Source organism: Astyanax mexicanus, chromosome 20, assembly GCF_023375975.1.
Source record: "Astyanax mexicanus isolate ESR-SI-001 chromosome 20, AstMex3_surface, whole genome shotgun sequence".
NCBI lineage: Eukaryota > Metazoa > Chordata > Actinopteri > Characiformes > Acestrorhamphidae > Astyanax > Astyanax mexicanus.
The window spans coordinates 6,426,552-6,440,846 of NC_064427.1; the positions used below are offsets into that span (position 1 = coordinate 6,426,552).

Consider the following 14,295-nt stretch of genomic DNA (forward strand, 5'->3'; position numbering starts at 1 on the left):
GTGAACATTTCTTGGGGAATAGCCAGTTGTGAGAGAAAAGGATGGGTGATGAAATGAGCTGAAACAAAAGTCTTGTATCTCCCTCACTTTTTGACATAATGCTATTTTTACTGTTTCTACAGTTCAGCATTGCATTGCAATTACAACGGCCATGATGAATGGACCTAAAGAAATGTTATAAAATGACTTGGTTTAGTTCGTACAGATTTATAGAGATTTAGCAAGATAAAGTGTTTGGGAAATACCTTATAATAACATTAAATACGTAGATTTCTTCGCTAAAATACATTTACTTCTGGAATACAGTTATTTCTTTTGAAAGGTTGATATACAGTAAAATCAATTCTATTAAAATCACAGTGTTTTGACTTACACCTTCATTATTTGTTTGGGGATTTTGCATTGTTTGTGGGGGTATTTATGAGTTATATTTGTTAGTAGATTAATGGGATTTTTTGATGGTTCCACTGGTGGAGCATTATTCACCATCTTGGGGTTGGATGTTGTATAAAGGTCTGATTAACAATATGCTAAATAAATTTAAATGGCCTCTGTCTAGAGTTATAGAAATGAAAACACAGAGTTTGACTTAATATGGTGTTGAATTAACTCAACTCTTGTGGTAGAGTTAGTTTCTAACACTGTAGTGAGTGGGTTGTGTTGAATTCAACACAGTAAGAGTTAATTAAGCACTATCGATTTTACTGTGTACAGCTAATTATAACACATAATACAGCTACACGCAATGATTTTAAATGTTATTTTGAGCTCTTCCAAGCACCAAATAGGTGAAAAGATTTCTCATCACATCACACAATATTATATCAGCTGTTTAATACATTTGTTGGAAGTAGTTAAATTCTATTCCCGCTCCTCCCCACATGCACAGAGCTATTGTTTAGATATTGATTGTAAATAAATTGATCATAAAGCCTTTGAGATGTTGTAACAGTCTTCGCACAATAAAAATCACACAAATGTATTTATCCACTCTGCCACATGTGTCACATATCTGGCTTTTTGCTGTTGTAGTTGAGCTCAGCTATAATATTCATTCTGAATTTAGTCTTCAGACTGTTAATTCAGATTTTATTTTTATTTTTCTTCCCCATTGAGCTTAGTGTAGATGTGTGCATGGCGCCACCTTCTGGTAGATATAAGATATATGTCTTTTTTGAGTTTTTCCTTGATCACACAGTCTGGTCTGTCTGAGAAATCTGACAAAAATGTTTTATTGATCAATACCTGATTCCTGATTCCTGAGTGCCAGTCATCCTTTACCACAAAATGATGCCTGAAGTCTCTAATTAGACATTTATTTCTATATATTGCTTGGGTACTAACACCTACTCTCACATCTAATAAATAAGAGACTTTCGTGGACACCTATGATGGTGTTCTTTACCTGTGCAAGCTTTAAGAGAGAGCAGAAAGAGAGTTAAATCTGGACTATAGTTTACCCAAAGGCATGTGGGGATAAAGGTGTTATGAGATCAAGTTGGATGGATTTGGACTTCAGACCACCATCACACGACACACACCATGTGAACTATAAAGCATGGTGGTGGCGGCATCAATTTAACTCCTTCAGAGTGGTCATAGAGGTCTTGCCAGCCTCCATCTTGATCAGTCTCTCAGTTTGTGAGGATGGCATGCACTTTTTCTTGCACAATTCTTCTGTCTCTTAATGATGGATTTAACTGTAGCTCAACTGCAAATGATGTAAATTGACAGTGACAGGGACTGAGTTTTTTTTTTTTTGCATTGATTCTGACTGTTTATTAAACGTTTCTATAATAAGCAGTTGCATGTAGTGTTCTTTTGTCTTTGTAGTCAGTGACTAAACATCCCACACATCCCTTTACTCAATCTAAAGTTTCAATCTCAAGCTATAGAGACTGCACTAAGGTAATGCACAGTGAGCAGTTAATTACCTTGTATTTAGTAAGTGTTACTAACTTACTGTGACTACACTTCACTGTGAATAATATCCTTCTTTTTCTATAGAAAACTTGTTGAACAAGCAGAAGTTTACTTCCTTTAGCAGTGTGGGAATGAAATGAACCGTGTTACTTCAGATTATTTGGTAACACCTCACCATAGACCACAGTCTGCAGTCTATAGGATACCACAGTGGGAAATGGGAACTATAATGGCATAGAAATTCATCTGTGCTATGGTTTAGGATATACAGGGTTTAGGATTGAATATAGTATATTGTGATATATTGTGATAACACAGTAAGCAAGATGATATATTGAGTTATTTTTGTTTTTATAAAAACTACAGCAAAACATAATATTATTATACACCTTTGATTATTGTTCATAAAATCTGAGTAAAAGAAATGTTACATTTTCTAAGCAATCAGAACAGTGGGATCTGAGTAAAATTCTGTTATATATTGGGCAGGGTTTGAACACAAAACCACTAAAACAGAATCACTGTCTGCCAAGCTCTCATTACATATTGAGAAAAAATTTATTTATATTGATATAGTCTTACACCCCTAGTATTAAATATGTATGCTTTTCTTTTTCTTGGGATGTAATTAAAGGCAAATCACAGCCAATTTATACAGACAATATTCAAGTGATTAATGCCCAACTACATTGTACAAAGGCAGAACTGTAACTGTATACAAAACTGTACCCTATCAGAGACATTATTAATGAAGATTGCAGCCACTGACTGGGATTTTTTTGTATATCTTGCATATCAACAAAAAGAGCCAATCAGCTTGTAGGTAGGTTACTTTAAACATTCTTATATTCTCTTTACTTAGTTGAGTAATTCTTATCAAAATATGGATTAGAATATAACCCAAATAGAGCTATTTACTGTATACCAACTACATTAAGAGACAAGAAATTCAAGTAATTAACTCTTGACAAATTCAGCACAGCTGTTAACTAAAAAAAAACATTCCTTCTTCATTCTTTAAAGAATCTAAAATATGTGTTTATGCCTACAGAATGATGACTCTAATATGGATCTCAGCCTGACTCAAATTAAGCAACTCTTCGGGTGCTAGATTTACTGCTGCAAAAAAGACCATCCTCTCAAACTGGATTACACTGGGTCTGAATCTAGAGTTTACTTGGCTGACTAATCTGATTCATATAACCAGATTTGAATATACTGCAGCTCAACTTCACAATGCCAAAAGCCTAAAACTGTTGAATTATGGCATTTATTCAAGTTGCATGTTACAGAACATTTACACAATTTCTGATCATTACAATAAGTGTGAGTTGCAAAACTGCCTTTTCTTTTTGTCTGTGTGTTTCTGTATATTTCTATATTTCCCCCTTACTCTCTCCCTCCCTTCTCCTGTTTTCCCCATTCCCCTCCCAAAAACTGCAATAAAAATGTTGATCACAAAAATAATCTAAAATATGAAACATATTCTAGTTTATTATATATATATATATATTATTTTTTTATTTTTTTTACAAAAATCATACATATATTTCTTTATTAGTATTATAATGCAGAACATTTAAAAATAATTACTTTTGGACTGGTACTGTACATGGTTTAAGCACTAACATCATATCTCTGCCGCTCCTGAGAATGCTTAGATTATTGCAATTTTTTTTTTAAACTGCAATAATTTTATATATTGACACCGTCTTACACCCCTAGCATTAAATATTTTTGCTTATTCTTAGAACGGTAATTGTGGGCAAATCATAATGTTTATAATCATATAGTTCCTTGTTATTATGAAGTTAATAAAGGTGTGGCTATACAGAACGCCCAGACTCTTTATTTTTTCCACCAACCGTACTGAAATTGCACCGAACCGTGGGCTTTATACTAAGGTGTGAACCGAACCCTGAATTTTCTGTATGGTTACACCCCTTATAAATGCACAATATTTTGAGTACAGTCATAAAAACAATGTGATTCAGAGATGTTTCATGCCCAACTTTATTCTTTACATGCAGAATCGTAGCAATGGGAAAAATACACCGTTAGGATTTTCTCAGAGTTTGAGCCACTGACATCATACCCCTATAGTTCCTGTTTTCACAGGAAAAAAGGAAAATGCGATTTTCTGCGATTGGCAGAAAGTGGTACCAGATGCTTTGTGATATCCTCTGAATCACCGTGTTGTAATGAGCAGCTATTGTGAATATGAATTAACGTTCTACAGAAAACATGCAAGTTTGCACCAGCTGAGATAAAAAAAAATGTGTTGTCTAAAGTCATCTGGTGACTCCTCACCACAAACCACAGTCTATATTCCTTTTTATGGGCAAAATAAATAAGTGCAGCAGCAGCCTAAAATGAATATGCAATAAATGTGATTTTGCACAATATAGCATGCACACTTTAAGGAAGTTGAAATGTATGGGTAAGCTATTCTACAATAAGCTGATTTGTCTTTATAAGCCCTGGTAAAGCAGATAAGCTACGCTACTGGAATGTTCCTCGTAAAAAAATAAAAAATTTCATAGGAAAACATAAAACATTGGGTCACATCATAATCATCATGTAAGACTGGTCTCTCTGCTAAAATAACAGACTGATTAGCTTCATCTGGTCAAGCTGGTTAAGTTTACTGATTAGCTTAGCTCTAAACTTGAAAGCCAAGGCAACTAGACAACCAGCTAGGCCATCAAACTAAAAAAATAAAAAAAGCCTACACCATGATGATCATGAGATAAGTTGGCAGCTAAGACCAGTTAAAACCATCTAAAATCAGCTACAAGAAAACCCTGGTATTGATCTGATTGTTTAAGACACCATGACATTGATCTAATTGATGTTTGTGATATATATATATATATATATATATATATATATATATATATATATATATATATATATATATATTCTGCAATAATCAATATATCACAAGACAGTTCTACAATACTTTATGGCATCTGTGTCACTGAAGAGGCCTTATCATTTACTGTACTTTTACTATTATATTTTCTTTATTTTATACTTTATTAATTCTTTACTTTTTATGTGTCAGTTTGTGTTTATGGTCTTTTAAATTTTTCTTTTTTACATATATATTGTATTCATTTATATTAAATGTTGATTTAAAAAAAAAACTTATTCTTTTATTTATTATTTTCTACTACTTTATTTTTTATTATTTCTGTGTTGGGCAACATTATAAATGAGGCTCACCCCTAATTGTTTCCTGATTGAAAATAAAGGTTTATTCATTAATTGACTAATTGATTGTTTGAGAAAATACTTCTGCATTTATTGGTGTTACAGAATTTTTACAACCAATATAAAACAATGTACAACAAAATGCACATCTTAGCTGGTGTCTGTTTTCTTTAACAATCATACACTGACTGAAACTGATCAAAATGTGCCTCTTATTATTCCAATGCTGTAAACTAGCAATAAACAGTATTACATTAGAACAGTTTTGCTGCTGTTAAAATGTCTAGATCCCTCACTAAACTATTCTTTTTAAACTGCGAAAGATCAGATTACAGAAAAAGTCAAAACAAAAATAAATTACTGCAAAAATAGCAAATATTCAGCTCTGGAAAAAATTAAGAGAACAGCTCAGTTCCAGAATCAGCTTCTCTGATTTTCCTATTTATAGGTATTATCTGATTTTGCCATTTATTCTATAAACTACGGACAACATTTCTTCTAAATTTCAAATATTGTCATTTAGAGCATTTATGTGCAGAAAATGATAAACGGCTAAAATAACAAAAGAGATGTAGAGCTTTCAGACCTCAAATAATGGAAAGAAAGCACAGTTCATATTCATCTACAGTCTTACACACTGCTTTTGGATAACTTTATGTTCAGTTCAGTTTGGTTTGATGGTTTGTGATCATCCATCTTCCTCTTGATTATATTCAATTTAGTATACTTCAATTTGGTAAAATCAAATAAACTCATCATTTTTAAGTGGTTTCTTATTTTTTTTCCAGAGCTGCAGATATCAGATATTTGCTGCCATTTATCAAAAATGTGTCTCAAACTAAAACAATGCAGACAATAACAATGTAATCTCCATATTTATATTTTGTTCCACCATCATGCACATCCAGTAATACAACACATCATTTCATTAGTTTCATTGGTTCATTGGACTATTTCTACTTCCACATCTTTTATAACAAGTTTATAAATTAGCTATGAAGAAGCTAATTTTTGGTTATTAAATAACCAAAATAATAAGGTCATAAATGCATAAAAACCATAAATAAGCAGTTACAACAAATTTATTACCAATCTATTACTATTTATTACTAATTCACAACATTGGAATAATAGGAGCCACACTTGAAGGAGTTGCAGTCAGTGTATGTATGTTAAAGAGACACACTAGCAAGTAAAATGTGCATTTTGTTGTACATTGTTTTATATTGGTTGTAAAATATATATATATATATATATATATATATATATATATATATATATATATATATATATATATATATATATATATATGTGTGTGTGTGTGTATATATATATATATAAGATGGGCAACATCTTATGAAATAGATTAATTTCCAAGTTTATCTAGTTATTTACACATAACTAGTGATTTTAATGTAGTACACACCACTGTCCACTATTTGACAAACAACAGGTCTTTCTATGAATGTGTTGTTATTTCTTATCGATGGCTATAAGGCATTTACCACCTAATATATAACAGTTATTAAACTCCTTTCTAAACCATCCATAAAGGCCATCTTATTTTAAAGTAGTACCCAAAAAAATAATTAAACTACCCTCAGATTTAAATTTTATCAAAAAGGAAAAAAACAGAACATAAACATTAGTCAAGTGGCAATGAGTAAAACATCCTTTAAGGTACGTCACTACTTCACCAATTACGTTATCTTACTAATTTCCAAAGAAAATAAAAAAGTGTTCAGTTCATGTGGTCCATAAACAATTCTTGGGAATATCTGACATACTATTTTTCTTGAGCTTTCATCTGCGTCATCATCCTTGTGTTACTCAGGGTATTTCTCAATTCCTCATCCATCCAGATCGTATAAAAAGAGGCAGCAAAACCTGAGCAGCATCATTTTCTGGAAAGAGAAGCAAGATGAAGGCTTTCTATCAGCTCTGCGTTCTGATTGGCCTGGTTCTTAGAGCCCAATCTGGTCCAACGCCAGCAACTACTGGCAAGGAGGAGAAGGTTTTGACTCTGAAAGTGACGGGAAACTGGGACGCTGAAACGCTGGAGGTGATGAGGGAGCCTCAGGCTGTGGCTTCAGGTGATTCTTATAATGTGGCTCCTGACGTCTACAAATGGCCGACCAACCAGCTGACCTACAGGTACTGATAAAACTGCTTATTCAAATGCATTTTTTTAAATTTCAGTTGGTATAAAATGCTAGCTGCATATTGTAGATCACACTAATGATTAATTGAGTCAATTAGTTAAGCTTTGTGAACTTTTCTCCGTACAGGATTGAGAGCTACACTTCTGACATGTCTCAGGCCGAGGTGGACGACTCCATTGCGAGAGCTTTCCAGGTCTGGGCTGAGGTCACTCCCCTCAGGTTCACTCGCATTTACAGTGGAGTAGCAGACATCATGATTTCCTTCGTTGTTGGAGGTGAGCATCTGCATCATCTTTGAATATTGAGCTGGTGTTGTAGTCAAGACCACTAGAGCCGAGCCTGAGTCAAAACCAAGACTTTTTAGTAGTCAAGTCAGATTAAGATTTAATAATAAATCTTGTGTGTTTTCTAAAACTTAATCAAAAGTCACCACATATAGTCAACTAAATCAAATTCTATTCATTTTTTATTACAAAATGGAAAAAAAAAAACATCACTAAGGCTAGCTAGCTCATCACTAAGGCTAGCTAGCTCGTCACTAAGGCTAGCTAGCTCGTCACTAGCTTTAGTTCTCTCCCTGGTAACAGTAGTATTTCAGCTAGCTGGTCACTAAGGTTAGATAGCTCATTCACTAGCTTTAGTTCTCTCCCCAGTAACATTAATGTGTTAGCTAGCTTGTCGCTAAGGTTAGCTAGCTCGTCACTAGCTTTAGTTCTCTCCTAAGTAACAAAAGCCCTATTTGTTCTGTAGTGCTGACATGCCCCAATGTCTGAATTGCAGATTTTTTTTTTCTAGTGCAGCAGGCAGGGTTAAGATACTGTTTCATTGGTTGGTTTATGTTCTATTCTGATGGACAACAGGTCTTGATTAGAGTTCTGTGCAGCAAAAGTTACAGTTAAAGAAAGTGGAAACTAGTTACTGAGACATACTATTACTATTTTTTTAAGCTTATCATGAAGAAGAGTCAAAAGTTGCAGGACACTTTTTATTTCAGATTGGAAATATGACAGGTTTCAAGATCATGATCATGTTCCTGATATGGCTTGTTTCACCCATAACTTGCTGATGTATTCAAATATGTAATTTTCTTTTTGTTTAATTTGCCTCTCATTTCTGAAATACCCTCTCCATTGAAACTACATTACAATAAAATATAATGTTACAGTTATTGCAATTGTTATAACCATCTTGCCATTGGTTTAGAGTATAATTACCCACTGTTCAAGGTGTTCTTTTGGAAAATCTCAGTTTGGAGGTCATGTAGCCCTATCCATTCATTCCAGCATGAACCAGTACACCCTACCACCAGGCATAATTACTCAAAATAAAGGGGCAGAGCTAAGTGTTAGAGGCTTTCTAGGAGGACAGGGACTTTCTTCTTGTGTGCCTTGCAGAGTAACGTAACTTCCACCATAGGCAGTGTTGTCCAAAACAGGTTTTCAATGCCTAAATGCTAAATACAGTACACATCTACCCGTTGTCAAAACCTAACAATGTTTTTGTTGTCATTTCCAGATCATAGTGATAATTCCCCATTCTCAGGACAAGGTGATTTTGTGGCTCATGCCTTTTTCCCATCTCCTGGCCTTGGGGGAGACATACATTTTGATGATGAAGAGACCTTCAGCTTCTCATCCTCTCATGGTACGAAAAGTCACATTTGATTTAACATGAAAGAATCCACTAGGCATTGATTAATACAGCAGTAATAAACAGAATGTATGGTTGCACACTGTTTTGCTGCAGGATACAACTTGTTCCTGGTGGCGGCCCATGAAGTTGGACATGCCTTGGGTCTTCACCACACCACGGATCCTGGTGCTTTGATGTATAAATTCTACAGCTCTAGAAACGCTGAGAAATTCATTCTGCCCCAACATGACGTAGATGCCATTCATGCTCTCTATGGTAAGGAGTTATAGCCTGTGCTCTGTGGCTTTAAGTTTAAAAACTGTAATTTAAATATTGATTTTAAAAGCATTTCTTTTTTTGTCCAGTAATAAATGAACAAGACTTTACATGTATTTAAACAGGCCCAAACCCAGATAAACCTGTTGACCCTGAGAAGCCTGAACCTACACGTCCAGTCACTCCTAATGCCTGTGACTCTAACCTGGTTCTGGATGCCGTTACAATGCTGCGAGGAGAGATGCTCTTCTTCAAAAAGGGGTTTGTGCAAATATTCAATTATATGCATTCTATTATACTCACACCTCAAACCTGAAAAATGGGTTAAAGGACCCATATCATGCTTTTTTTTTAATAAAGGAGAGTAAAGTGAAATTCACTGGCATGGCAAAAGTCCCTAATATGACTTTTGCCATGTCATATGGAAGACACTAGACTGCAAGCTGTGTTTGTGTAAATATAGATGTGATTTCTGCAAGAGTCTTTTGTTCACATGGACAATTTTAGCCAGATGCCGCCGGTCACTATCATTACCATGCACTGTGCTGTCCACTGTGGGTGGTAATATTGATGTATTTCTATGAGACATGTGATACTGTGCACTGAGACATGTTAAATGGTCTCAAAGCTTCAGAAATTAAACAATCCATCCATCTGGCACATACTCAAAACCCTTTTTGGCCTTGTTTAAGCTCCTACCAAACCCATAATTCATATAAGACAGCCAATCAGACAATAGCTCCCATATCTTCTTTATTTAACCCTTTCAGACTCTGTGGCCATTCCAATGGACGGGATGTATTTACTTATTTTTTCAAATGTTTTGTTGCACATAGCACTAAATGAGACCCATAGTAAGTCAGAATAGACAGCTAAAACAATAGCTTAGCCCCGCCCACTGCACTAGAGACAAAGAGGTAAATTAAAGAGCTCATTTTTACTAATTGTATGTGATTTTTAATCACACTTTTCATCATTATTTATTTTAGTGTTTAGGGGACGGTTTGTAAAAAAAATCAGTTACTTGTTTTAGTTCATTCGATTTAATGTTTATATAGATGTTATATTTTAATATTAAAGTTTTTCTTTTTATGTGCATTACAGACAGAAAACAGCGTTATTATTATTATTATTTATATTATTCATGTCTGAAAAAGCAAATATCGTTTCAAAGACACAGTAACAACGTTGCAGCCTGTTTATTTATATTTAAAAAAAAAATGCAGTAAAAATGGTTGAAATGAATAATAAAAAAAAAAGTAATCATTCACTAAACAAAATTAAAAGGTCTAATAAAAAGGCTCTTTTTGAAACATAACCAACACAAAAAATATAAGAGAATCTCAGGGAAAAGGGTAAAGTATATTTACCAAAATAATTGTAGGTCTAACCTATCCCATATTGAATTTTCAGTCTCTTCTGGCGAACTCAACCATTCAACAACCAGATTGAGCAACATCTGATCCAGAGCTTCTGGCCCGGGGCTCCAGAGAACATTGACGCTGCTTATGAGAATCCATCAGATGACATGGTGTACCTCTTCAAAGGTAAATGGATAAAAAAAATCACTTTTATTAGCCAAAAAATAAGGGCTCCTTTATAGAGGGTTTATAAATAGTTTATAAAGGAGTTTATTAATAATTATACATTTTACTGTAAATACTGAAAAAAACATTAATAAGCACTTACAGCACATGCGTTAAAAGAACCACAGTGAAAATACCTTTTATTACAGAACAGAATGATGTAGACAATTAGTTTAGTCATTTAATATGTTATTAAAGGCAAATTAACTTATTAATTAACTTATTAACAGAAATGTTAATGATGACTGATGGAAAAGACAAAGTAAGATTTAAAAAGTAAGGTTTAACAGTATAAACGAACGTGGAATCACTATTTGGTACACAGCAGGCCACTGTTGCTCTTTCTTCTTATGTGTTGTTATGTGCTGTTAAACTGCTTATTAATGGTTTATAACCTAATTAATAACCATTAATAAACTAATGTGTAAACTATTTACGAATCTTTCATAAAGGGGCAGTATTTAAAAGTACCATTTTTAAGTACCAAAATATGTAATATATAGAAAAATAACATTATCTTGATATTTGGTTTAAGTGCTTGATAACAAACAACCCTAAGTTTTATATTGATTTCTGTGTATCACATTTTTTAAGAAAAAACAAAAAAGCAAGGAAATCTTAAACACTGTTTATAATGAGTATGTATTTCTAAATAAAAAAAGCAGTTCCAGCAGCTTAGAGTTAAGCAACTATTGATTATGTTTACATGCATTCAATAATCCAATCAGATTTCTGCAGTGATCTGATTATTTAAGTGGTCCATAATCTGATTTCTTAGATTTCTAAGGCTTAGAGATATGAGGTAATCAAGTTTCTCAGCATTTGTTGAGACTTTTTTTTTAGCAAATTAATCACATGACAAAGTAGTGGTTTGTTTAGCAAAAATATTTGTAATGAATATAATACATTTTTTAAGGGACTCACACAACTAATATAATTACCAGTATAGTACATTTTGTCCACTCTAACACTGTTTATTTTATTTACATTTAAATACATCTACATTTACATTTAAATCAATCTATTTTTAGAGAGTAAGTAGACTGTATGACCAAGACTAACTCACTGCAACATTATGGGTGGATTATTGTATAATTGTATGCTGAATTTCTGATCCTCAGGTCAGAAGGTCTGGGCTCTCTTTGGATATGATATCGTACAGGGTTATCCCAAAACCCTCCAGAGCATAGGACTTCCTGCTAAACTCAAGAGGATCACCGCTGCTCTTTATGACCACGACACTGGCAAGGCACTGCTCTTCTCTGGAAAACATTACTACAGGTAATTAACTCCAGATCAGTGTAAAATGAGTGTAAAAGTAAATATGATCATTTACTTCAATGGTACTTTATCCACTAACCAATTACCTCCAATATATAGGAAAACATATCATCTCATAACGTGCCTGAAATATAGAAGTACAAAAAAAACTTAATTCATATAAATATTTAATTTATAAAATAGAAAATATGAAAAGTGCCTGAAATTTTTTTCTTGTTTTGAATAGTACATGTTTAATTTAATATTTTTTAGGTGATTTCATTTAATTTTGTGAAGGCTCCTAAGCAATTTAATTTATAAAATGCCTCTGAATTATTTAATATTAGAGTAAATGGCCTTCAAATTTGGGTATGTAATTTCAGGCAGGAATTGGTAAAATTAGCCTGTGCTTTCCACACTTTCTCTGGACATTGTTAGTACTTCTTGTATTGTTTTTTGTTCTTAGTTTTCATCACTTGTATATTATTTTAATTATATTGTCTTGTAAGTTTATTTTAACATTGTTCTTCGTTATATCTTACATTTATTTCTTATATTCCAATTTTGTTCATTTTAATTTTGTTTTATATTTTTCCTTTAATGACTAGTTCTGCTTTGAGTCTTAAATTTCTCTGTAAAGCACTCTGAACCTTTAAACTCGTCTTTTATAGCTATAATGCCATCAAGAAGAAGATGGACAAGGATTCCCCTAAACGTGTGGATGACCTCTTCCCTGGAATGACCACCAAAGTTACAGCAGCGTTTCAGTACAGAGGTCAGTATTTAACAAATAGATTAAATCTTCTGAATATTTAGACTCCTCAGACTGGACTGAAATTCGATATCTAACAGTGTGTTTTCTGTTTGCTTCAGGTTTCACCTATCTCTACAGCGGCTCACACATGTACGAGTTTGATACAGGAGCGAGAAAACTCATCCGTGTGCTTAAAAACAACTACTTCCTGCCATGCTGATCATTCTGTATCACTCTACACCTGCCACGCAGAAAGTGGCACACAAGTCCCTTACCTAAATTATAGAGTCAACTGTTAAGTAATTTATTCAGTATTTTATTTTATTTAATTTAAAGTATTAGAAGTGTATTTCTGTATTCAGACTGTGCAGCTCTTTTAAATGATTTTTTTTTACATATTTAGTCAGACTTGTAATTTATTCTATTGTATATTATTTTATTTCTGTCATTTGGATGCTTGCCTTATTCAATTTATTGATTTACTTTTTTTTTACATTTTAATAAAGGAATTAACAGACCATTTTAAAGTGATGTAAGATTGATCTATCAAACTAATCTATCCTAATTATTTTACAATGCCAAGCACAAATATTCAATCTGAAGGTCTGAAAACGACAATAACCAGGGAAACTGGTTATTATAAGAACATAACAGTGCAGATATATATGACTGTGCATCATGGTTGCAATGTTGTGGCCAGAGTGTCTTAAGTAGCGTGTGTATGTCTGTGTGTGTGTGTGTGTGTGAGAGAGAGAGGGAGACGGAGAGAGAGAGAGAGAGAGAGAGAGAGAGAGAGAGAGAGAGGGTGGGAGGATCTCGATACCTCTAACATTATACAGTTAATTTGTTAATAAACACTGTAATTAAAACGAATAAATAACTGCAATATAATGTTAAATTATTTTATCTTAATCTTGACTTACATGGATCACAACAAGAACAAACAAAGAAAAAGACTAATTAAAAAACTTTTTTTTTAACTTTTAAATTATAATTGAGTTGGAAAAATTACATTGTTTACATCTAGTTAATTATGTGGGTTAATTTAAAAATTAGTAAAATAAAATAAAAAAGTTTTATTGTGTAAATTAGTTTAGAGAAGGGAGGAATGACTGTGTCACACATTTGACTCATTGACTCAACAGACAGTTGGACAAACAGTAATCAGATTTGCCTTTACTGTCGCCATCTAGTGTACTGGCTTTGAGATTGCATTTTCAGTGTTTTTATTGCTGTTATTTGGCCAACTTTTTGCAAGCTAATAAAATAAATCAATAAATAGACAAAATACATTGCAAACTGAGATAGATAGACCCATGAACCACTGCCCCTCCTACCTGCTCCAATCATAACAAAGTATAGGGGTTGGACAACGAAACTGAAACACCTGGTTTTAGACCACAATAATTGATTGTGGTGACGGACAGTTCTGGTGGAAACAGGAGAGTTGAGGTGAACATTGAATTCTGCCATGATTTGAGCAGCC

The 14,295-nt window shown here is 33.3% G+C and overlaps 1 protein-coding gene across 1 annotated transcript; it reads left to right on the top strand.

Moving 5' to 3' along the window:
* Positions 1–7,060: 7,060 nt before the first annotated feature.
* On the top strand, positions 7,061–13,327 carry LOC103038343 (collagenase 3-like). Its single transcript, XM_022680682.2, has 9 exons — positions 7,061–7,293; positions 7,428–7,576; positions 8,817–8,945; positions 9,048–9,209; positions 9,335–9,470; positions 10,623–10,756; positions 11,917–12,076; positions 12,727–12,830; positions 12,929–13,327. Exons 1-9 carry the CDS (start codon positions 7,061–7,063, stop codon positions 13,027–13,029), a joined length of 1,308 nt encoding a protein of 435 aa, XP_022536403.2. The 3' UTR covers positions 13,030–13,327.
* The last annotated feature ends 968 nt before the right edge of the window (positions 13,328–14,295 follow it).